Consider the following 27326-nt stretch of genomic DNA (forward strand, 5'->3'; position numbering starts at 1 on the left):
ATCCAGAAGCTGGTTTTTTGAAAAGATCAACAAAATTGACAGACTGCTAGCAAGACTAACAAAGAAGAAAAGAGAGAAGAATCAAATAGACGCAATAAAAAATGATAAAGGAGATATCGCCACTGATCCCACAGAAATACAAACTACCATCAGAGAATACTATAAACATCTCTATGCAAATAAACTAGAAAATCTCGAAGAGATGGATAAATCCTGGACACATACACCCTCCCAAGACTAAACCAGGAATAAGCTGAATCCTTGAATAGACCGAAATTGAGGCAATAATTAATAGCCTACCAACATAAACGTCCAGGACCACACTGATTCACAGCCGAATTTTACCAGAGGTACAAGGAGGAGTTGGAACTATTCCTTCTGAAACTATTCCAATCAATAGAAAAAGAGAGAATCCTCCCTAACGCATTTTATGAGGCCAGCATCATCCTGATACCAAAGCCTGTCAGAGACACAACAAAAAAAGAGAATTTTAGACCAGTATCCCTGATGAACATCAATGCAAAAATCCTCAATAAAATACTGGAAAACTGAATCCAGCAGCACATCAAAAAGCTTTCCCACCATGATCAAGTGGGCTTCATCCCTGGGATGCAAGGCTGGTTCAACATATGCAAATCATCAAACACAATCCAGCATATAAACAGAATCAAAGGCAAAAAATACACATGATTATCTCAATAGATGCAGAAAAGGCCTTTGACAAAATTCAACAGCCCTTCATGCTAAAATCTCTCAATAAATTCGGTATTGATGGAATATATCTCAAAATAATAAGAGCTATTTATGACAAACCCACAGTCAATATCATACTGAATTGGCGAAAACTGGAAGCATTCCCTTTGAAAACTGGCACAAGACAGGGATGCCCTCTCTCACCACTCCTATTCAACATAGTGTTGGAAGTTCTGGCCAGGTCAATCAGGCATGAGAAAGAAATAAAAGGTATTCAATGAGGAAAAGAGGAAGTCAAATTGTCCCTGTTCGCAGATGACATGATTGTATATTTAGAAAACCCCATCATCTCAGCCCAAAATCTCCTTAAGCTGATAAGCAACTTCAGCAGTCTCAGGATACAAAATCAATATGCAAAAATCAGAAGCATTCTTGTACACCAATAACAGACAAACAGAGAGCCAAATCATGAGTGAACTCCCAGTCACAATTGCTCCAAAGAGAATAAAACACCTAGGAATCCAACTTACAAGGGATGTGAAGGAGCTCTTGAAGGAAAACTACAAACCACTGCTTGATGTAATAAAAGAGGACACAAACAAATGGAAGAACATTCCGTGCCCATGGATAGGAAGAATCAATATCATGAAAATGGCCATACTGCCCAAGGTAGTTTATAGATTCAATCCCATCCTCATAAAGCTACCAATGACTTTCTTCACAAAATAGGAAAAAACTACTTTAAAGTTCATATAGAACTGAAAAAAGAGCCTGCATCGCCAAGACAATCCTAAGCCAAAAGAACAAAGCTGGAAGCATCACACTACCCGACTTCAAACTATACTACAATGCTACAGTAACCAAACAGTATGGTACTGGTACTAAAACACAGATATAGATCAGTGGAACAGAACAGAGCCCTCAGAAATAATACCACACATCTCCAACCATCTGATCTTTGACAAACCTGACAAAAACAAGAAATAGGGAAAGCATTCCCTATTTAATAAATGGTGCTGGGAAAACTGGCTAGCCATATGTAGAAAGCTGAAACTGGATCCCTTCCTTACACCTTACACAAAAATTAATTCAAGATAGATTAGAGACTTAAATGTTAGACCTAAAACCATAAAAACCCTGGAAGAAAACCTAGGCAATACCATTCAGGGCATAGGTATGGGCAAGGACTTCATGTCTAAAACACCAAAAGCAATGGCAACAAAAGTCAAAATTGACAAATGAGATCTAATTAAACTAAAGAGCTTCTGCACAGCAAAAGAAACTATCATTAGAGTGAACAGGCAACCTACAGAATGGGAGAAAATTTTTGCAATCTGTCCATCTGACAAAGGGCTAATATCCAGAATTTACAAAGAACTCAAACAAACTTACAAGAAAAAAACAAACAACCCCATCAAAAAGTGAGCAAAGGATATGAACAGACACTTCTCAAAAGAAGACATTTATGCAGCCAACAGACACGTGAAAAAATGCTCATCATCGCTGGTCATCAGAGAAATGCAAATCAAAACCACAATGAGATACCATCTCACACCAGTTAGAATGGCAATCATTAAAAAGTCAAGAAACAACAGGTGCTGGAGAGGTTGTGGAGAAATAGGAACACTTTTACACTGTTGGTGGGACTGTAAACTAGTTCAATCATTGTGGAAGACAGTGTGGCAATTCCTCAAGGATCTAGAACTAGAAATACCATTTGACCCAGCCATCCCATTACTGGGTATATATCCAAAAGATTATAAATCATGCTGCTATAAACACACATGCACACGTATGTTTATTGTGGCAATATTCATAGTAGCAAAGACTTGGAACCAACCCAAATGTCCATTGATGATAGACTGGATTAAGAAAATGTGGCACATATACACCATGGAATACTATGCAGCCATAAAAAAGGATGAGTTCATGCCCTTTGTAGGGACATGGATGAAACTGGAAACCATCATTCTCAGCAAACTATCGCAAGGACAAAAAACCAAACACCGCATGTTCTCACTCATAGGTGGGAATCGAACAATGAGAACACTTGGACACAGGGTGGGGAACATCACACACCGGGGCCTGTCATGGGGTTGGGTGGGCGGGGAGGGATAGCACTAGGAGATATACCTAATGTAAATGATGAGTTAATGGGTACAACACACCAACATGGCACATGTATACATATGTAACAAACCTGCATGTTGTGCACATGTACCCTAGAACTTAAAGTATAATAAAAAAAGAAAAAAGTGTATAAAATGATGTCACTGAAAATAATAGGGAAAAGGAAGTGTTGACCTAAGTAACTTTGGAAATGAGTGGAGACTGTAAGACTAAAGAAAAAAAAAAGGAACTGTACAAAGACATTATATTTGTTTCTCACAAGGCCAACAATCTGAAATCAATATTCCAGGACTGAATAAATAATTATGTATACAAAAAAAAAGAAATGAACTAATGACCTGGTGTTCCCTAATATCTGTGTGCCCACTGTATTCACTACTTGATGTTCAGAAGTAAATATGCAAATGCAGGCAGTTCGCAGGTGATTTCAGTTCTAGTTTATAACCACTGTGGTGGGTAATTTTATGTGTCGACTTGGCTAGGCTATGATGACCAGATGTTTGGTCAAATACTAGTCTAGGTGTTATTGTAAAGATATTTTTAAGATGTGATGAACACTTAAACCAGGAGACTGCAGTATAATTTGAAGTCAGGTAATGTGGTAACTCCAGCTTTATACTTTTTGCTTAGGATTCCTTTGGCTATTCAGGCCCTTTTATGGTTCCATATGAATTTTAGAATTGTTTTTTCTAATTCTGTGAAAAATGACGTAGATAATTTAATAGAAATTGCATTGAATCTGTAGATTGCTTTGGGCAGTATGGTCATTTTCACAAAATTGATTCTTTCAATCCATGAGCATGGGTTGTTTCTCTGTTTGTTTGTGTCATCTACAATTTCTTTCACCAATGTTTTGTGTTTTGTAGTTCTCCTTGTAGATATATTTTACCTCCTTTGTTAAATGTATTCCTAGGTATTGTTTTGTAGCTACTGTTAATGGGATTGAGTTCTTGACTTGGTTCTCAGCTTTATTGTTATTGGTATATAGAAACACTACTAATTTTGTCACATTGATTTTATATTTTGCAAATTTATTGAAGTCATTTATCAAATCTAAGAGTCTTTTAGGTTTTTAGATATAAGATCATATCATCAATGAACACAGATAATTTGACTTTCTGTTCTCCAATTTGGATGCCTTTTTTTCCTTCTATTGCCTAAGTGCTCTAGCTAGGACTTCCAGTACTGTGTTGAATAGGAGTGGTGAAAGTGGGCATACTTGTCTTGTTCTCGTTCTTAAAGGGAATCCTTTTAACTTTTTCCCATTCAATATGATGTTGACTGTGGGTTTGTCATGTATGGCTTTTATTATTTTGAGGTACGTTCCTTCTCTACCTAGTTTGTTGAGGGTTTTTCTCATGAAGGGATGCTGGATTTTATCGAATGTTTTTTCTGCATCTATTGAAATGATTATATGATTTTTGTTTTTAATTCTGTTTATGTGGTTAATCACATTTATTGATTTGCATATTGAACCATCTTTGCATCCCTGGAATAAAACCCACTTGATCATGATGTAGCATAGTTCTAGTTTAAAAAAAGACACATAGATTAGTGGAATAGAATAGAGAACCCAGCAGAAAGGCCACATAGCTACAACCAACTGATCTTTGACAAAATTGACAAGAATATTCATTGGGGAAAGGGCCCTCTTTCAATAAATAAGGCTGGAAAAATTGAACAGCATATGCAGAAGAATGAAACTGAACCCATATCTATCACCATATCCTAAAATTAACTCAAGATAGATTAAATCTAAGATCTCAAACTACAAAAACTCTAGGAAAAAAAAAAAAACTAGGAAAAATACTTCTGAACGTTGTCCTAGGTGAAAAATTTATTACTAATCCTCAGAAGCAAACATAACAAAAACAAAAATAGACACATGGAACTTAATGCAACTAAAAAGCTTCTGCACAGCAAAAGAAATAATTGAGAGAGTAAAAAGACAACCTATGGAATGGGAGAAAATATTTGCAAACTATGCCTCCAGTCAAGGGCTAATATCTAGAATCTACAAGGAACTAAATTAAAAAAAAAAAAAAAACTAACAAATAACTCTGTTAAAAATGGGCAAAGGACATGAACAAATGTTTTTTTTTTTCAAAAGAAGAAATGCAGGTGACCAACAAACATGAAAACATGCCCAAGATCGCTAATCATCAGAGAAATTCAAATTAAAACCACAATGAGATACCTTCTTACAGCAGTCTGGCTATTATTTAAAAGGCAAGAAACAACAGATGTTGGTGAGGATGCAGAGAAAAGAATGCTTATACTCCGTTGGTGGGAATGTAAATTAGTACAACTGGTATGGAAAGCAGTATGGAAGTTTCTCAAAGAACTAAAAATAGAACTACCACTACTGTGTGTCCAGCAATCTCACTACTGGGTATCTACCAATAGGAAAAGAAATCATTGTATCAAAGAGACACCTGCACTATTCACAACAGCAAAGTCAGAGAATCAACCTAAATGTCCATCATTGGATGTTTGTATAAAAAGAATGTGGTATATATCCCATGGAATGACAGCCACACACACAAAAAATGGAATCATGTCTTTTGCAGCAACATGGATGGAACTGGAGGCCATTTTCCTAAGTGAAATGACTCAGAAATAGAAAGTCAAAAACCACATATTCTCACTCATTAGTGGGAGATAAAAAATGAGTTAGACATGGACATACAGAAAGGAATAATAGACATTGGATACTCCAAAAGGTTGCAGTGTAGAAGTGGGGTGAAGGATGAAATACTACCTATTGGGTACAATGTGTACTATTCGGGTGGTGGGTAACACCAAAAACCCACACTTCACCGCTACTCAACATATTCATGTAACGCAACTGCACTTGTACCCCCTAAATCTATAGAAACCAATAAATCAGTAGACTCTGTGTAAAGCAGATTACCCTCCATAATGTGGGTGGACCTCATCCAATTAGTAGAAGGCCTCAAGAGAAAAAGACTGAGATCTCCTGACAAAGTAGGATTTCTGCCTCTAAACTGCCTTTGGACTCTAGACGGCAACGTCATCTCTTCCCTGGGTCTCTACCCTGCCCGCCTGCCCTGCAGATTCCAGACTTGCTAGTTCCCACAATTGAGTGGGCTAATTCTTTAATATAAATACAGTCATGTGCCACAAACAATGCTTTGGTCAAGGACGGATGGCATATAAAACAGTGGTTCCATAATATTTTAATGCTGTATCTTTCTGTACCTTTTTAATGTTGAGATGTATTTAAACACACAATTACTTAACATCATGTTTCAATTGCCTGAAGTATTCAGTACTGTAACATGCTGTACATGTTTTATCCTAAGACCAATAGACTATAAAATATAGCCTAGCGTGTAGTAGGCTATACCATCTAAGTTTGTGTAAGTATGCTATGATGTTTGCACAATGACAAAATTGCTTAAGGATATATTTCTCAGAATGTATCCTAGTTATTGAGTGACATGAGTGTACATACACACACACACACACACACACATACACAAATATCATTTTGGCTATATTATCTGGAGATCCCAAACTAATATCAACCACCTACTAATGTACGAGGCACAGTGCTAGGCTCTGGGAATATTTAGAAGAGACCTCTGTACAGAGAAATTTGCATAATGTGGCAAAACATGACAAAACACATTGACAAAGGTAGGTCAAGGCGGGAAAATAAAGCCACAAGAAAAGCACCTAGGGGCATTTCATGATGTCCTTTACACCTGATGATAACTAAGGACACTCAGACATTTATCTGCAAGTGGGAAATTTATTAAATTCAGAAGGAGAAACCTTGCAAAAATAGAGGTAAAAATAGATTCCCCTCTTTACTTTAGACTATCCTGTTTGGTTACATCTACTCAATACATTAATTCAATAAACATTCATTGAATCTTAGCTTTGTGCACCGAGTGTAATGACATAGTTGTGATGATATAAGAAACCTCAGATTTGCCAGCATTTCCCCTAAACTTGGCTTAATCTCTGGAACCCAAGCTAGGGTTGGAAAAATGATTTGGTATAGCTGTGGAGTGAAAACAGGCACACAGATGCTCCTGCTGAGACCACCTGTATCTCTGACAACTTGATTTGGGCCAAATTAGAAACTGAATATATGGGCTGGTGGCAGTTACCTGTCCCCTGCCTTCCACCTCCTGGTTTCCAGGATTGTCTACTCAGTTTTCAGGCTTCTATCAGCACCTAGTCTGCATTCATCACCCATTTAAAAGGCCAGCCCTGGGTATTTCAGGGAAGGATCATGTCCTTTTTTTTTTTTTTTTTTTTTTTTTTTTTTGAGACGGAGTCTGGCTCTGTCGCCCAGGCTGGAGTGCAGTGGCGCACGGTCTCTGCTCACTGCAAGCTCCGCCTCCTGGGTTTACAACGCCATTCTCCTGCCTCAGCCTCCCGAGTAGCTGGGACTACAGGCGCCCGCCACCGCACCCGGCTAGTTTTTTGTATTTTTTAGTAGAGACGGGGTTTCACCGTGTTCGCCAGGATGGTCTCGATTTCCTGACCTAGTGATCCGCCCGTCTCGGCCTCCCAAAGTGCTGGGATTACAGGCTTGAGCCACCGTGCCCGGCCGATCATGTCTTTAAAATATAGTGAATTCCACTTATTCCTAAGGATGCAAGCTGTTCTCTGACTCTCTGCACTGGAGTCATTTACAGTCTTTTTAGAGATAAGACTAATTAATGCTCATAGAGTACTTGGAGAGCCATGCGTGACAGCACATGAATGTTTTCAAAGTAGTGTCTTCTGCCTAGTGTCTGGGCCAGGACCAGGCCTATAGAATTTAATTGAATGTGTATCCCTGGTTAAAGTTTGAGCTCCCCAGTGGCAGAGTCTTTGTCCCATTCTGCTTTGTAGCCATATAAATTTGAACCCTACTTCCGTTGCACAGATCTTTAAGGTAGATGTTCCTCAGGGCTTTTTCCCAGAACTCTTTCACTCTCTGCACAAACTCATCCTTGCATAATTCTATGTTCTATCCCAAATCTCTCTTCCAAGCTCCAAGCCTGTATATATATAACTGTTTAGACATATTTTCCTGGCCATTCACAGATATTTCAAACTCAGCACGTCCAAAACCGAACTCATTTTCTACACGCGCACACGCACGCACATACACACAAATTAGTCCTATTCCATGCTTGCCCATCTCAGCAAATGGCGCTACCATCCTCCCTGTTGCTCAAGCTGAAAGAGTCACCTTCAACTCCTCTTTTTCATTCCCCTCCCACAAAGGTTCAATCATTCACCTTAATCTGTCCATTTACCAACTCAGAAACTTAAATCCCAAACATAAAATAAAACTTAAATTTCAAACATAAAAAATACAATAGTACAATGAAACTCCTCCCATGTACCAATTGCTCAGCTTCAAATTTACCAATTCATAGACAGTCTCATTTCCAACACTCCTCACTTCTCCTCATCCTCAATCATTGTGAAACAAATACCAGAAATAATCTCATTTCATCTGTATTTCATTAAGTATCTCTTAAAAGTGAGTTATGGAAACATCCAAAATCCCATTATCACACCAACAAAATTGACAATAATATAATATAATCAAATATCCAGACAATGTTCATATTTCCCCATTGTTTTATAAATGGATTTGCTTCCTTACAATTGAGTATCCAAATAAAGTCCCTACACTGTGATTGGATGATAAGTCTCTTAGGTCATTGTATTTTTTAAGTTTTATTTTGTTTTTAAATTGACTCATAATTGTACATACTTATAGGGTACAGTGGGATGTTTCCATATATATATAAATTGTGTAATGATCAAATCCTGGTAATTAACATATCCATCACCTCAAACACTTATCATTTCTTTGTGGTAAGACATTCAAATTCCTCTATTCTAGCTATTTTGAACTATACAAAATATTACTTTTGACTGCAGTCACCCTACTGTGCAATAGAACACCAGAACTTATTCCTCTTCTCTAACTATAACTTTGTATCCATTGACCAGCTTCTCCCCATCATTCGCAGCCCCACTCCCACTCTCCTTAGCCTCTAGTAACCATTATTTTACTCTCTACTTCTGTAAGATCAACTTCTTTTAGATTCCATACATGAGATCATGTGATATTTGTTCTGTGTTTGACTTATCTCGCTTAACATAATATCATCTAGACTTATCCGTGTCGTTGCAAATGAGAAGATTTTGTTCTTTTTATGGCTGAGTAGCATTTCTCCGTGTATATATGTACCACATTTTATTTATCCATCCATCCAGTGATGGACACTTAGGTTGACTTCATATCTTGGCTATTGTGAATAGTGCTGCAATAAATCTGGGATCACAGATATCTCTTTAACATGATTTCATTTCCTTTGGATATTTCATATTCCTTTGGAATTGCCAGATCATGTAGTAGTTCTATTTCTAATTTTTTGAGGCATCTCCATACTGTTGTTCATAATGGCTTTAATCTGTCGCTTCTCCTCAATCTCTCTTTTCTATCCCTGAAATCTTTTGTTGAAAAAACTGGATCATTTTGTCTTGTAAGTTTCCCACAGTTTTGATTTGTTGGTTGGTGTTGGTATTGGTGTTGGTTGGCATTGGTATTGGTTGGTATTGGTATTGGTTGGTGTTGGTATTGTAAAGTGTTGGTAGTTAGATCTAGAGACTTGATCATATTCCATTTCTCTCTCTCTTTCTCTCCCTCTTCATCTCTGCCTCCCTCCTGCTCTCCCCCTTTCCCTCTTCCCCTTCCTCCCCCTCTTCCCCTTCCTCTCTTTCTGCAAAACTATTTAATCAGGTAGTGTTTTATTCTTCCATCATTATTGATGTACAAAACGTCTGCAATGTCTGCTTCATCTTCTTTCTGAAATACTAGCAGCTGTTGATATCCATTACCTCAATCCATTACTTCATTGGGAGTTGCAAATGTTGATTCTATAATTCTGTCTTTTCTTATGCATACAGGACCTGAATACTTCACTTAGGAGAAACATCCCTTCATTAATTGTTGTGGTTATCCTGAGTTATAGTTCATTTAGGAAAGGCAGGATGAATGCTTGATTCCACTATCCTTTTTTTTTTAACAAATTTAAAAAATAATTATTTCCCTGGCATCCTCCAAAAGTGACCTGTGAGGGGTTTTTTGTGTGTAGGATACCATTATGAACCATGAAGTTCTAAATATTTTACAAATTTAATTGAATGCAGTTGTCATTCTTGATGTTCAGGCCATCACTTATTTGGGCAGTGGGAGCCTATTCAGAATGACTTCTGAGTCCCTTTGTTGTGTGTGTTTTTTTTTTTTAACAGTGTTACTGAGATATAGCTGACTTATAGTAAACTGAACATATTTAAACTGTACAATTTAATAAGTGTAGACAAATATGTACAAGCATGAAAGCATCACCACAATCAAGATAATGAACATGTCCATTATCTGCAAAAGTTCCTCCATGTTCCTTTGTAATACCTTCTCTCACCCCTCTCTGCCAGCCCCCATCCTTGGGCAATAACAAATCTGTTTTCTGTCACTATAGATAAATTTTAATTGGCTAGAATTATATGGAAACGTAAATATAAAAGATGTGTGCTTTTCTATATGATTACAAAATAATTATGCTTTTTACTCAGCATAATTATTTTGATACTCATTCATGATGCTGCCTATACCAATAGCCCTGTATGACAGAGGCCCCCAACCCCTGGGACCGGCTGGGGACTGCTGCCATATGCGATAATGTCATCAGTCCCCAACCTTTTGGGCACCAGGGACTGGTTTTGTGGAAAACAATTTTTCCATACACGGGACCAGGGTGTGGGGTGTGGGGCGAGGGATGCTTACAGGATGACACTATTCCACCTCAGATCATCAGGCATTAGTTCGGTTCTCATAAGGAGCATGCAACCTAGATTTCTTGCATGTGCAATTTTCAACAGGATTTGCGATCCTATGAGAATCTAATGCCATCGTCTATCTGACAGGAGGCAGAGCTCAGGTGCTCACATGCCTGCTGCTCACCTCGTGCTGTGCGGCCCAGTTGCTAACAGGCCACAGACAGGTACGGGTCTGTGTGCTGGGAGTTGGAGACCCCTGAGATACATAATATGCAAATATTTTCTCTCAGTCTAAAGCTTATCTTTCCATTCTCATAAGAATACCTTTCAGGCTGGGCATGGTGGCTCACGCCTGTAATCCCAGCACTTTGGGAGGCCAAGGTGGGCAGATCACAAGGTCAGGAGATCGAGACCATCCTGGCTAACATGGTGAAACCTCGTCTCTACTAAAAAAAATACAAAAAAATTAGCTGGGCGTGGTGGCGGGTGCCTGTAGTCCCAGCTACTTGGGAGGCTAAGGCAGGAGAATGGCGTGAACCTGGGAGGCGGAGCTTGCAGTGAGCAGAGACCATGCGCCACTGCACTCCAGCCTGGGCGACAGAGCGAGGCTCCATCTCAAAAAAAAAAAAAAAAAGAATATCTTTCAAAAAGTAAGTTTTAATTTAGATGATGTTCAATTTCTTCATTATTTTTCTTTCATACTTCAAGTTTCTGGTGTATCAAAATCTCTGCTTAATCTAAGAGGACAAAGATTTTCTCCTAATTTTTCTACTGGAAATTTTAAAGTCTCAGGCTTATATTTATATCTACAATAAATTTTGAGTTAATTTTTGTACATAGTGTCAAGTATAGATCAAAGTTAATCATTTGTTTATTTTGCATATTGAATGTCCAATTGTTTCAGCACCATTTGTTTAAGACTATTCTTTCTCTACTGGACTATCACGGCAGCTTTGTCAAAAATCAGTTGACTATATATTTGTGGATCTATTTCTGGACTCTATTCTGTTTCATTCATACATTTGTCTATCTTTACACTCTCTTGATTGCTGTAGCTTCACAATAAGTCTTGAAGTAGGTCCTGTAAATCTTACGGCTTTTTCTTTTTCTAAGTTGTTTGGGCTATGCTAGATCCTTTGGATTTTCATATATATTTTCAAATTGCTCATCAATTGGGGGAAAATTGATATCATAACGATATCTTTCCATTTATTTAAGCCTTCTTTAATTTTCTCAGCAATTAAGTTTGCCATGCAAAGGCACTGCACATCTTTTGTCAGATTTATTCCTAAGTGTTTTATATATTTGATGTTATCATATGGCATTTTTATTTCAGTTTCCAATTGTTTGTTGCTAGTTTACAGAAATGCAACTAATTTTTGTATATTGATCTTGTATCATCCAGTATTACTAAACTCACTTACTAGTTCTAGTAGCTTTTTTGTAGATTTCATGCTATATTTTATATAGATCATGTTATCTGTAAATAAAGACTTGTTTTGCATCTTCCTGTCGAATTTGGATGCCTTTTTTATACTGGCGAGAAACTCTAGCACAATGTTGAATAGAAGTGTAAATGTGGACATCTTTGCCTTGCCCCCAATCTTAGCAGGGAAAGCATTCAGTGATATCTGTAGTATTTTCCATAGATGCCTTTTAGCAGGTTGAAGAAGTTCCCTTCTATCTCTAGTTTGCTTTGAGTTTTTATCACAGTAGAGGCTGGATTTTCGGATTTTCTCAAATTCTTTTCCTGCATCTATTGAGATAATCACAGGTTTGTTTGTTTTTTTCTTTTTGGTCTGCTAATATGGTGAGTTACATTGACTGATTTTTAGATGTTAAACCGAACTACCATTCCTGGAATAAACTGAACTTGGTCTCAATGTACCATCATTTCTATATATTGTTAGGCTCAATTTTGTGAATTTTTGTTAAGAATTTTTATATCTATATCCCTGAAAAATATTGGTCTGTAAGGGTAATGCTGGACTCACAGAGTGAGTTAGAAATTAATCCCTCATCTGTCGGCCGGGCGCCCTGGCTCAGGCCTGTAATCCCAGCACTTTGGGAGGCCGAGGCGGGTGGATCGCAAGGTCAGGCGATTGAGACCATCCTGGCTAACACGGTGAAATCCCATCTCTACTAAAAACACAAAAATTAGCCGGGCGAGGTAGCGAGCGCCTGTAGTCCCAGCTACTCGGGAGTCTGAGGCAGGAGAATGGCGTGAACCCAGGAGGCGGAGTGCTGCACTCCAGCCTGGGTGACAGAGTGAGACTCCGTCTCATCTCGAAAGAAAGAAAGAGAGGGAGAGAGGGAGAGAGAGAGGGAGGGAGGGAAAGAAAGAAAGAAGGGAGGGAGGGAGGAGAAAAGAAAATCCCTCATCTTCGATTTTCTGGGAGAATGTGCATAGGATCAATATATTTATTCCTTAAATGTTGGTAGAAATCACCAGTAAGGACATCTAGCCCAGGAGTTTCCTTTATTGGAAGGCTTTTAATTGCAAATTCAATTTATTTAATAGCTAAGGGACTACTAGGATTTTCTATTTCTTCTTCAATGAGATTTGGTAGTTTATGTCTTGCACAGGAATTACCAAAGATAAAGTCTTGCCACAGAAGGGCTTTTAAAAATTAGTTTTGCATCTCACTGTGCTTAGAAACAAAAAGAAAAGTAGATGAGCTTTGAAGTCATGAAATATGGAATTAGAGACAAAAATACTGGACCACTCCTTCACCTATGGCTTTGATTATGCCCAAAAAGCTTAAACTGCAGTTTGAAGTTTGCTTATGACATACAGTGCTTTTTTTCTAGGACGATGCTTTTTAAAGTCCGTTCCCACCAACTAAGTAGACTACTTGACTTGTTTCTATTTTCTGCCTATGAGAAGGGATTAGGGCTGTTTCTCCTAATTTTAGAAATGCAGGCATACGTGACAAGTTGGTTTGTCTTGCTCATGCTGCAAGCAAAATTGAAAATTAACTTCTGAAAGTATTTACAGCTTAAAATTGCAGCCAAAAAATAGGTAAAAGTAATATGTTGTTCTTGGCAAATGAAGACAGAGGTCCTGGTGTATTTGCTGGGTTTTGTACTTTGTAGGATTTTTTTTCCTTCTGATTTTTGCCCCTAGTCAGGAGGGATGGATTTTCTATGAGGCATTCAACTTTCCTAGTTAGTCTTCTCCACGTGTCATCTTTCCCCATCTGTGAGCAAGTTAAAACATCTTTTGCCTTATCAACACATGTAAGCCTTGTACATAATTAACAACAGAATTTGTTGTTTGAATCGCAGTTAAATAACAAATAGATCTGAAGTATAAGTATATCCCCAAATATTGCATGGAACATATACTAATCTGGGACATACTCATACTAAAAAGTTACTTGTGGTTTTTTGAAATTCAAGCTTAATGTGCATCCTGTATTTTTATTTGCTAAATCTGAGTGTTCCTCACATGCTCCCTATGACTAGCCTTGGGAAGTGTTGTTCTTTCATAGCTACTCAGTAAATTCTTACTAACAGAGGAAAAAGAGGCTTCTATTTTAAGAACATGATGGGCTGTAATCCCAGCACTTTGGGAGGCCGAGACGGGCGGATCACGAGGTCAGGAGATCGAGACCATCCTGGCTAACACGGTGAAACCCCGTCTCTACTAAAAAATACGAAAAAAACTAGCCGGGCGAGGTAGTGGGCGCCTATAGTCCCAGCTACTCGGGAGGCTGAGGCAGGAGAATGGCGTAAACCCAGGAGGCGGAGCTTGCAGTGAGCTGAGATCCGGCCACTGCACTCCAGCCTGGGCGACAGAGCCAGACTCCGTCTCAAAAAAAAAAAAAAAAAAGAACATTATGGGCAACATTTAGTTTGCCTATTTGTGTGTTAAATGTGTAAATGACCTGTATTTGTCTCCTATTCTGTTTCCTAATAACTGCTACTACTGAAGAACTACACACATGAACTCACCATCTGTCTCAACTGGGCATTTGTTAGACTGTGTCCCACTAGTCCAAAAGACAGAAATGGAACTGCCCTTAACCATTTGGACTTAATAACAGAGGAGACAGTCTGTCAGGATATTTCTAATGGGACACAGTCTCTGTCCTGGAATCCCAACCCTTCTTATTTCTGTAGGTTTAAAAACAACTTTTTTTTTTTTTTTTTTTTTTTTTTGAGACAGAGTCCCGCTCTGTCGCCCAGTCTGGAGTGCCGTGGCGAGATCTCCGCTCACTGCAAGCTCCACATCCCGGGTTCACACCATTCTCCTGCCTCAGCCTCCTGGGTAGCTGGGACTACAGGCGCCTGCCACCACGCCCAGTTAATTTTTTGTATTTTTAGTAGAGATGGGGTTTCACTGTGTTAACCAGGATGGTCTCGATCTCCTGACCTCGTGATCCGCCTGCCTCGGCCTCCCAGTGTGCTGGGATTACAGGCGTGAGCCACCGCGCCCGGCCTTAAAAACAAAATTCTTAATCTCCCAACTAGGAACATTAAAGGAGTTTGTTTTCAACTTGTAATGATTTTCCTAACGTTATCATGTTATAAATTAGCAGACAGGCTCTGTGCCAAGCCACCGAAGGCCATGACACTCACTGCATACTTAAGGTCTAGTAGCAAGAGTAAGCTCACAGGATGTAGAAGGACATACAGTTTCTCCATGCATTGCGCAACTGAGGAAATTGAGGCCCAGCTCAATCACCTGAAATAATTTTGAATATTTTTATTGGAAAACTATGGCCACAGTTTCTCTAAAGTAGTCAAAAAGGGAGGCTGTTAGAGTGAGCAACAAATGCAACAGTGAAACATTAGCAGTGCTATTGTTGGAAAAGACAGAAAGTGAAATTTAAGAAAGGATGTATGAATTGTGTGATATATGAGTTCTATCTCAGTAAAGTTTTTACAAAAAGGAAAAAGAACGGATGTGACTAGAATTTCGAGAGAAATGGAAACATGAAAGGTATTCCAGGAAAATGGAATAATAATAAATAGACCTCTATGACTAGAGGGGGTGACAGGTGGACTTGCAATGGTAGGTTGAGCCTAAGTCTGAGTGCCCTTAAATGTCATGCTTAAATTTTGAACTTTGTGGGTAATGGGAAGCTATCAAAGGCTTTTGAGGGAAGACAGAACAATCACATCCAAGTTTTAGAAGGATACATTTTTATCTTGTCCGATGATACTTCTCACTTTCTCCTTTTGACTGCAGTTATCTCCTGTATCAAGCTTTTAGTTTCCTGAGTGCAAGTAACGTTTTCTAAATATTTGTCTTTTTTCCATAGTGCCCAACACAGTGCCATTATACATAGCAGGTGTGCATTAAAGATTGTCTAGCAAGCACACAGCAGGCCAGTTAACAGCAGGCACTCAATAAATACTTGCTAAGTAAATGAATAAATTTAATCATTACAATGTTAGTTATAACTCTACTTTCCCCTCCTACTTTGGAAAGCATATCAGAATGCAAATGAGTAGGAGTGACTCAATTACAGAAAGAAACATGAATCCTCTCTTAATTTTCTGAAAAATTAAGGTGAAGAATTTGTATTTTAACTATTATTACTAACAATTACTTTTGACACACTTCATAACTGAATTTGTCACACAAGTGTGCCATGATGCCACTTGTAGGGTTTTCAGATGAAATAGATGAGACTCAGTTAAATATGAATTGCAGTTAAATAACAAATAGATCTTAAGTGTAAATATATCCCCAAATATTGCATGGAACATATACTAATCTGGGACATACTCATACTAAAAAGTTACTTGTGGTTTCTCTGAAATTCAAGCTTAATGTGCATCCTGTATTTTTATTTGCTAAATCTGCGTCTTCCTCACATGCTCCCTATGACTAGCCTTGGGAAGTGTTGTTCTTTCATAGCTACTCAGTAAATTCTTACTAACAGAGGAAAAAGAGGCTTCTATTTTAAGAACATTATGGGCAACATTTAGTTTGCCTGTTTGTGTCTTAAGCATTTGCTTGTTGAATTTACTTTAAGGTCTAACTGGATAGTACTACATCCCCTCAGGCCCTGGTTCATACTGGCTGGCTAGAGCTTTTCAAGTGAAACCTGGCGTGCCTGTTCCTCTTCTACCCCTGATGCCATCAGTTGTTTTTATCTATGGTGTGAACACAGTTGAGCAGATGTTGGAGGGAAATGGCTTCCTGAAATATTCAGAAATGTCTGGTGTCAGCTTCTTCCTTAAAATAAAGTATAGGTGACAAGTCCCACATGGTAGGGAGCCAGCTCTCACAGATCACTTCCTTCTCTTCCCAGAGTCTTTCATTCATGAACTCATAGGGAGCTGTTCTTAAAAGGCAAATGTACATAAAACATGGGACAGGACCCAGCTTGGTTTAATGTGTGGTGTGTGTGTGTGTGTGTGTGTGTGTGTGTGTGTGTGTGTGTGTGTGTTCACATTTCAATGCAAAGGTTTTAGGTTTTGTTTTAGAATTGCTCAAAGTAAAGCCGGATTCTCTGCTATTAGCAAGAAGCTCAGAAACGTAGGGTGATGTTAAAGGGGGCCTGGTTTAAGGGAAGAGCTAAGATTTTGAGTCAAACCTGGGTCTGAATTTACGCTGCTCCCTAGCTGACTGACCTTGGGAAGGCAAACTAACCCCTTGAAGCATCAGTTTTTTCATTTGTAAAATGATAATGGTAATAGTGCCTACCTCGTAGTGGAGGTGGAACAGTTCCGTGCGATAACAAAAGTGAACTACTTAACTAGGCACATAACAGATGCTCACGGTAGCCATTATTGTGAATGTGGCCCCAGGATAGGTCTGATCTAGCCAAAGAGGCCTCAGAATTTCTGGACCCTGAGGCCGCTGGCAGGTGAAGGAAGGTCACCTCAGTATCTTGTATTATTTTTCTCTTTTAGATGTTTGGCTGTCTTCACTTTGTCACTTAACTAGCAAATGATACCAACTCTCTGAAACTCAGGATTTTTTTTAATCTGGAAAATGGTCATATGAAAAATAATTCCTTTGTTTCAAAAGTAGTTACAAGAATTATATATGAAGATTATTTAGAAAATGTACACACAGTACAAATAATATTGTGAAGTAAGTAGAGTAATATTGATAAAAAGGACCCCCAAAGAGGCATCTCTCAACACTCATCTTTCTTTTCCTGACTTTTTAAGTTTCAGGCCAATTCCTGGAACTAGTGGCAGCAGGTCCACTAAAAAACAACAACAACATAAACAAAAACAAAACAAAACAAAAAAACAAGAACCACACAGTTGAAGGTACCTGGTTTCTTATCCCCACTCTTATAGTTAATTTTCTATGCTGAAAAAGTCACTTAACAGCTGAGTTTTCATTTCCTCATCTTTAAAATGGGAATTAGTCATTGAGTGAGAACCTTTTAGGCATCCTCATGCACAGTACTAGACACTGTAATTGTAAATAATACCAGCTAATATAGATTGAGCATATTCTCAATATACCAAGCACTTGACAAAGAGCATCAACTCATTTAACCTCACTAAACCCTGTAAAGTAAAATATCCCTATTTTATAGTTCAGCAAATTGAGGCTTAAAGGATTTCCATTGATTTGTCTTATAGTGAAACCAAGATCTTTATCTCAAAGGAATCTAATGTCTAGGAGGGTAGGTGAAGATATAAATAAATCGTTGTAATGTTGCATATGTGTCTACGTCTCTACACACACACATACATCTAAAATATCTATTTCAGATTTGCGGTGGAAAATCACATGAGATATTATGTGAAAGACATTTTGAAGAAACCTGAAGTTATTAAAAGGGGACAGTTTTATTATATTGTATGAAACCAGGAATGAGCAGCCATTTCAACACTCATTTACTGTGCTAATTCAAGATGAATTTATTATATTCCAAGGACTGTCTTGTTTTGCACTGTGTGGAATATTAACAGGGCTAGCGTCTTTACAGTACCATACCTTTTCTTCTGAGACATAGTCACAATCCTAAAACCAATGCATTTTTTTAACCCCACCAGAGTCAATCATCCATTGATCCTACTACCTTTGTAGTGCCCCTTGCCCACTGCCTGTGCTCAGTTCCTTCCACAGGAAACCTAGATCCTATGGTCCATAATCATAATCACTTCTTTCCATATACCCTTGACTCCCTTTCCCCTCTTTTCCTTTATCATCCTCACCTAGCAGACCCCAGCCTTGATTAAATCCAACTCTTCCTCTAATCTACGTATGTATCCATGTGGCTGGACAAGTCTACAGAAAACCTCACAATGTTGATAACTGATGTTCCTTTAAGTCCATGACCACCAAACTAAAGTGGGCCCTTAGAGCTGCCTTGCAGTCCTGCCACATTTCCCTAGTTCATGCCTTCTCCCTGCTCTCCTAACTGATCATGTCACACCTTATCTCTTTGCATACCTCCAATACCTCCTTCCTGTTCTTATTCTCAGTTGATAACCTTGATTCTTGTTTCACTGAGAGGAAAAAATAAGTATGATGAAGAGAATGCCTGCATGCTTCCCTTACCACATCAACTACCCTACCTGCATCTGTATCTATGTATTCTGCCTTCCCACCTGTCACTGTGGATGAACTTTCAATTCTCTTACCTAAGGGCATTCCATCAACTTGTGTATTAGATAACATCCTCTCTTGTACACTTAAAGTCACCCCCAACAATTTTTCCATCTGTCTCCTGTGTCAACACATATTCCCTCAAAATACTAACATATTTCAATATCTCCAGTCTTAACAAAAAATTAAACATACTTCTTACCCCATATCCCTCTTTGGCTACAGTGCCATTTCTTCCATTCCAAATACCCCTTTAGATAATTGGCTATCCTGGATTTCTCCAGTTCCTCACTTCCCACTCTCTATTGAACCCCTTGCAATCTGGCTTTTAGCCACACTAAGCCACTGAAATTTATCTGGTACAGATCACCACATTGCTAAATCCATTGGTGTGTTTTCATATCTTGTCTTATGTAACCTGTCAACAATTTGGGTTTACCACTTTTTTTCCTCCTTGCTTTCCAGGGCCCCTCTGGATGTTGGTTCTTTACTCATCTCACTGGCTACTCCCTCTCAGATTCCTTCTCAAGTACCTCCTCATGTTCTCTTAACAATGACATGCTTCAGTGCTTAATTCTAGGGTGTATTCTCTTCCCTTCATCTACCTTCACTCCCTTGGTAATCTCATCTACTTTGGAGGCTTTTTGTTTCTTTAGACAGGGTGTCACTCTGTCACTCAGGCTGGGTGCAGTGGCACAATCAGCCTCAAACTCCTGGGCTCCAGTGACCCTCCTGCCTCAGCCTCCTGAGTAGCTGGGACAACAGGCACATGCCACCACACCTGTCTAATTTTTTTGTAGAGATGGGGTATCACCATGTTGCCCAGGCTGGTCTCAAACTCCTCAGCTCAAGCAATCCCCCGCCTTGGCTTCCCAAAATGCTGGGATTACAGATTACAGACACGAGCCACCACACCTAGCCCCTTGGCTTTATATAACAATGATAGCAGAGATGGTGATCTCCAGATAAACCCTGCTCTCTCCTACTCTCCATGTTGTTAGGTTTTCCAGTATGTCTGGTTCTTTTTAAAGGGAATATGAACACAAGAGATGTATCACTTCCTGTAATAGGGAATTAAGAGCAGGTACTAGGATCTGAGATAGTGGAGTTGCTAGACAAAAGCAGCTTGGAAATCCAAGTCACCTTTGGAGAAGGCCACTAAGAGGAGCTGCTTTTGTCTTATTGGATTATGACATAAGTGATAAATCAAACTTTGTGTGCTAAACCATTGAGATCTTAGGTTTGTTACCACAACATAGTCAAGTCTACACTGACTAAGGCATCTCCCTTGAATTCCAGACTTCCATAGCCAGCTATCTACTCAACTCCTCCATTTGAATATCTTATACACATCTCAAAACCAGAATTCCTGATGCTTCCAAAGCCAGCTTCTCCAACAGTTTTCTCCATCTGAATAAATGGCAATTTCATCCTTCTCGTTGTCTAGTACAGAAACTTTGGAGTCATTCTTGACTTCTCCCTTTCAGTCACATCCCACATCCAATCCATCAGCAAATCCTAGCAGCTCTACCTTTAAAACATACCTAGAATCGTTTTACTTCTGTCAGACTCTATAACTGCCCCTCTGTTGTAAACATCCATCATCCTGCTGAATTACCACAACAGCCTCCTAGGTGGCCTTTCTGCTTCTGTGCTTGCCCCACTACAGTTCACATGGCAGCTTGAAAAATCCCTCTTAAAAAGTAAATCAACTGGTGTCACTCACATGTTCCAAGCCCTTCAGTGGATTTCCAGGGGCAAAGCTCTTACACTGGTCTATGAAATCTTCTATGATCTGGCTCTTGCTCCAACTCTGGCTTTATCAGGTATCCCATCCCCCCATTCACTGCACTCCAGGATTCTGGCCTCCTTGCTGTAGCCAAAACATCAAGCATATTCTCTCATTTACTGCCTTTGCACTTGCTGTTCCCTTTGCCTAGAATACTCTTTCCTCAGATATTCACATAACTTATTCCTTCATCTTCTATAGCAGTGTTTCTCAAACATTATGTGCATCAGAATCACCTGAAGGACTTGTTAAAACAGATTTCTGAGCCCCACCCTAAAGTTTATGATTCAGTGGATCGTGGAGGAGACAAGAATTTGCAACTCTAACAATTTCCCAGGACTGATGATTCTGGGCCAAAGATTGTGCTTTGAAAAACACTGTTTTCTGCTCAGAATTCCCCTTGTAAGCAAGGCCTTCCCTGACTCCCTTATATAAAATAACAAACTAACCCCAACACTTCCTACTCTCTTACCCAATTTAGTTTCCTCCATAATACAGATCACCTGACAGATATGTATGTAATATTCATTTACTGTTTGTCTTCCCTCTAAATTTTAACCAGGAAAACAAGGACTTGGTTTCACTTATGGCTGTATGATACTGCCACTATCACCTATGCCTAACACAGTACCTAGCACAGACTAGGCACTTAATAAATATTTGTTGAATGAATTGTGAGAATAAAATTATACACAGACAGTCTTCTGTGACCTAAGCTTCTGGAGAAAATTGCTCACAAAGATAATTGGCCTTTGCAATCCAATCACTTCAGCTAAGCCTCTGTTACTTCCTATCTTGCTTCCTGGGTTACCTTTTGCATCATTGTCATCCTTGCCAACTCCCATGCAAGAAAGCACTGGTGATGCCTAGAAAAGCCTATTGGTTGGTGGTAGAGGCACTGTGATGTAACTCTTTATTTCAGGAGACCCAGGAGAAAGGAAGAATCCCAGGTGACGCTGATCTCTAACACTTGTAACTCAGTTGTTCTGAGAGCAGTTATTTCACAGCCCTTCACTGAATATCTGCTTGTGACAGGGCTGCAGAGAAGCATAAGACATGGTTCCGATCCCAGTCTGATGGCAGAATCAAATAAATTGAATAAAATACTGCAAAACTCCATCAGCAAAGAGAAGAGAGTAAGAACTGCTCCTGAAATTGCTGAGAAGGAGGCAGAGTATAAGGGTGTCTTCACCAAAAAGATGGTTGAGCTGGGTTTAAAAGAATGAATAGAAATTTTGTTTGTGGTAAAGGGAGTAGGAAAGCATTTTAGACATAGGAACCAGCATCAGCAAAAGGATAGATGTGTGGAGTAGAGATTATATTTAAAATATTTAGCAATATTTAGGGTTATGGTTTAGCAAACCCTAACCTTTAACTCTAATTGCTAAATATTTTTAGCATTTAAAAATAATTTTGGAGGCTGATGTGGGAAGATCACTTGAGGCCAGGAGTTCGAGACCAGCCTGGCCAACATGGCAAAACCCCGTCTCTACTAAAAATACAAAAATTAGCTAGGTGTGGTGGCGGGTGCCTGTAATCCCAGCTACTCGGGAGGCTGAGGCAGAGAATGGGTTGAACCTGGGAGGCAGAGGCTGCAGTGAGCCCAGATCGCACCACTACACTCCAGCCTGAGTGACAGAGCGAGACTCCATCTCAAAAAAGAAAAGTTAAGTGAGTGCAGTGATTCTCTGAAATGACAAATAATTCGTGGTGGTGATCTGGGGGGAAAAAGTACAATTTTACCTTTATTTACTAGGCATTTTTATTCAGTAACAATAAAACCATGAAAAATTCATTTCAATTTATAAAATGTGGTTATGTTCTTGATTCTGATAATTACATATACAGACATCAACAAATCCAAATGGACATCCTGACCAAGCAAAGTGAACATCAGCCATAGACAAACTGGCATGACCATACCAGTGCACAGCACTCGATAAGGAGCTCCAGAGAAAGACCAGAATGTTGCAAAAAATGCTGAGTAGTCTAGTATAGCTAATATTAATATAATAATAATAGCTGATACTAAGTGAATACTATGATCCAGGTACTGTTTTGCATGCTTAATCTTATTGAGTCCTCCAGTCAAACTCTATACAGTAGATACTGTTGCCATTCTCATTTTACAGGTAGGAAAATTGAGTTTCAGAGAGATAAAGTCACTTGCCTAAGTTCATCCAACTCGGAAATATTAGAGCTGGGATTTAAACCCGTACAGACTGACTCCAGAACTTATATTCCTAATTAAGGGATACTGCCTCAGATATTGGCTAGAACATAGGTTTGCCCCTTAACACTGTGGTTTTATACAAAGGAGTAAAATAAATTGACTTTTCCCTTATAAACGTTACAGTCTGGATGAGGAAACAAGACTCTCAGCTATGCAATCTTAGGAACATTGCAAAGACTCTCCCATAACAACATGTGACACTTAGCCAGTGAATGGGACTTAGTGAGTATTGTTGTGTTTCACTGAAGCTGAAGTGGTCATGGAAAATATGGAACTTAAATTTGGCCTTGAGAGGTATGGAACAGTAGGAAGAATATTGCATTATGTTCAGAAGCGTTAGAATCTACTTGTTAACAGTGTGACCCAAGTCAAAATAATCTTCTTCAGTGTTATCATCTGTAAAATGGGTGATTTGGATTAGACCAATACTTCTTAACAAAAGTACAACCCAGGAGGTATTTTGCAATTTGTGAGGCCATTCGTGATTGTCGAAATGATCAGGGAGTCGGGAACACTTACTTGGTGGCTGCCAGGAATGATAGGTGTTCTGAATACTATGCATCCTGAAGGATAGAGAAGACCTCTGGATATTCATGGAGATGAAAACTCTGTTTATAATTATTGAAGACTAGAACATAAACACATTTTATATATTGAAATGAATTTCTTCATGGTTTTCTCGAATAAAACTGCCCAGTAAATCAAGGGAAGATTGTACTTCCCGCCCCCCACCCACGATCATCACCATGAGTTATCATTTGAGAGAATCACTGCACTTACTAATAGCAACTGCATTCATGATATTTGAATCATCAATACTGCATCCCAGTGTCATTCTGTGTCAGCAGGCTGTTACACTCATCACAATTCTCTATAGAGCTGTTGGCCTCTGACTACCACTTCATGACATCTACTAATATAGCCATGTATGAGCTTTTATATATTGAAATACATATCTTTTTATTACAAATGACTTTTCTTCTTCTTTTTTTTTTCTTTGCAATACAGTTAGGGCATACTATGTGCTTTTAAAATTTTTCCTTCCATTTTTATTATAACTTATTCCTATGAATTTCTTTTTAGGATGGCAAGGGAGAGTAATAATTATAATAAAAATAATAAGGTACTGCTCGAATAGAGTTAAGAACCACTGTATTAGATGATCTCCCAAAGCCTTTCCAGTTTTAATTTTCTTGGGTATAAGAAGGGTTTGATCTTGAGAGAAAAGGGAGAGCATTCCAAGGTAGAAATGACACCAGCCACATGGCCTGGTCAAGCAGAGGGTGGAGTGTCCCCAGACATGCCAGGATAAAGCAGAGGCTTCTCAGGTCTAGTCTGGTCATGTTCCCTGGAAGCCTGCCTTCACTCTTCCCACCTCACTGTAATTGAAGACTCCTGGGGAAACTGCCAGGGCTGGCATCACAGGAAATTGCCTTGTGGCCAACAGGGCTTCTCTGGTTACTTTCCTCAGTGACAAAGGACAGTGATGACTTCCTGTCTGTTAGCTGAGTGTCTTTGCCTCCTTGTTCTGGCGAGTTCCTAAGAAACCTTAGCTTCTGATTCTTATGGGTTTGTTCAGCTTCTGCTATCGTTTTTTTTTGCCCCCCTCTTTTCCAGTTCCCTTGCTTCCAGCCTCTTTGCTCCATGTTTGAGGGGTCTGGAAACTTTTCATCTACTATAGACCAATTTTATGGAACACTCAAGCAGACATTGTTTGGAAGTAAGCCATAGCTCCGAATAGATGCCATTTCAACTTTGGCAACACCTGTCAAGTTCTCGTCCTTGAAGAGGATGATTTTTATCACTTAATATTATGTATTATTTTGTATTCTTATTAATTATATGTGCTTGTTGAAGACTGCTTAGAAAACACAGGAATGTATGGAGAAGGAAATACAAATTATCCTTAATACCAAGAAATATAGTAGTCAACATTAGACAAGGGTGTCAGCATAGGTGAAGATAAAATTCAATGCTGCTCTCTCAGTTCTCTCTTGTTTCCCAGCCCCTAGCTTCCTCCTGCCAGAGTACCTCTTGATCTCACCCTTATGAAAACTTGCCTGTCCTATATTCCATAAAATGGAAGGTAAACTGGAAAGTGTGCAATAGCACTTACCATGTCAAGGGCTTATAAGAGAGAGAAACTAGAACGTATAAGGAAGGTGTTTGGAATCTAAAATAGTAATATTTTGTCATAGCTTTGCCATCACTACCTTATTACCAAGGTGTTGTGCTGATAAAGTGTTGTGGGAATGTCTAAAGAGATAAGAGACCATCTGAGAAATTCACAGTGCTCTCTAGGAATTAGGAAAAGGCACACAGTACACAGAGGCAAGAATGATTAAGTGCGAGATCAGCTCATAAATATGCCTTTCTCTTTGGAAAAAAACATCCAACATTAAAAAGTTGGATGGTTCTAAATCCATGCATCCCAGAGATAAAGTTCTTGTTACAGATAATAGTTAGAATTTATGTTTTGCTTTTTTCCCAAGGTGGATATGGTCAGAATTGCAGTTTTTCTTATTGTTGAGTCTTTGTATTGAGGTTCTGGTAGACAAAGGACTTAGAAAACACTAAGGCTTAAGGGCTAAGGTCAAGACTTTGGAGTTAGTCAGACCTGAGTTCAAATCCTAACTCCATTCATGTGGTCACCAAAAATTCCTTGAGTGTCATCCATGGTTTTAGACATTGGAGATACAGGGTTGGACAAGACAATGAAGTCCCTACTTACATGAAGCTTACATTCTAGTAGGAGTAGACAGAATGTCTAATGATGAAAAGGTAATGAAATTATATGATTGGAAGTAACTGGAGACTCAGGAATGGCCTCTCTGAGAATGGACAATTGAGCTGAGACCTGAGTGATGAAAAGAAGCCAGGATTTTTAAAAAAAATCTCGGAGAAGAACATTGCAAAAAAAAAGGAACAGCGAGGGCAGAGGCCCTGAGGCAGGAACAGGCCTGATGTTTTTAATGAACAGAATGAACGCCCTCCTGTGTGACTGAAGCAGAGTGAGCCAGAGAGAAAGGAGATGAGGTTGGTGAGGATCAGCACATGTCAGGTCATGTGCGGGCCTTGCAGAAATTCAGCTAGCAATCATCACCATCAATCAGAGCAGAGGGAAAAGTGAAGTTAGAGAGCTTGCGGGGGACTATAAAGTACCAACTGAGGAATTTGGATCTGACTAACTGGGCATGGGAGTGCCACTGTAAGGTTTGAATGGTGTGCTGAAATGGAGTTTGAAAAGAACGATTCTGAGAGCAGAGTACAAGGTAGCCATTTTCATATGTCACTACACATCTAGCACTTGAATTCCATTCAAGTTATCTGCTATAGCTACATTTTATCAATGAGTGCAAATCCATAAGTCACTGGACACCTGTTTTCACAGGAATATGTCTAGAGTCTATTTCCAGCCCCCAAGTAATTCTGTTGTATATTGTGCCTGGAATTTCTACCAGTGAGCAGGTGTCTAAAGTAAAGTTCCAAAACCGGCTATTTATTTGATGAGGTATAGACCTGACCTGAAAGGATGCTAGCTTAAGATTAGTTTTTATTTCATTTGATTACTGACAACATCAGATAAGATCATTAAGCCGCAAAAGATTTACTTGGTAAAGAAGCGAAGAGTTAGGTTTGCTGGGACAACATTGCTTCTTGGTTCACATGGTTTATTAAATTTTTCCTTTTTTTAATAGGGAGAGAAGTCTTATGGAAAGCCGTGTGGGGGCCAAGACTGCAGTGGGAGCTGTCAGTGTTTTCCTGAGAAAGGAGCGAGAGTAAGTTGCTTATTTCATTGTTGAAAGACAAATAGTTGCATGGGAGCCGTTATCTGTTTTCTTTAGAAATAAACTGCTTAGAATTTACTCTTATGACCTCATGGAACAAGCAAAGTGATGAGGACCAGCTGGAAGGAGCTTTGCTAAGTGATGATAGTCAGAGTTAGATTGGTCAAAGTCTCTGAGGTACCAAGAAGAGGTTTCCTTCATTCACTTAATGCCAGGGTTTCCTCAGAGTTTCATCTGGAGTTTTTCCAAAAGCCAATTAGGTTGTAGAGAGCCAGATTGCGATGATGTTTGTAGATAAGTGTAAATTTTCATAGCTCACTTGATTCTTCCCTC

The 27326-nt window shown here is 39.0% G+C and overlaps 1 protein-coding gene across 7 annotated transcripts in view; it reads left to right on the top strand.

Moving 5' to 3' along the window:
* LOC105490453 (collagen type IV alpha 6 chain) overlaps window positions 1–27326 on the top strand; it is a 312047-nt gene that overhangs the window by 118012 nt on the left and 166709 nt on the right. For all 7 annotated transcript variants that reach the window (XM_011756089.2, XM_011756095.3, XM_071088636.1 and 4 more), the window contains exon 3: window positions 26904–26984. In XM_011756089.2, the coding sequence (XP_011754391.1) occupies window positions 26904–26984 (81 nt within the window). The remainder of the gene's footprint in view (window positions 1–26903; window positions 26985–27326) is intronic.

The sequence above is a fragment of the Macaca nemestrina genome, chromosome X, assembly GCF_043159975.1.
Source record: "Macaca nemestrina isolate mMacNem1 chromosome X, mMacNem.hap1, whole genome shotgun sequence".
Classification (NCBI taxonomy): Eukaryota; Metazoa; Chordata; class Mammalia; order Primates; family Cercopithecidae; genus Macaca; species Macaca nemestrina.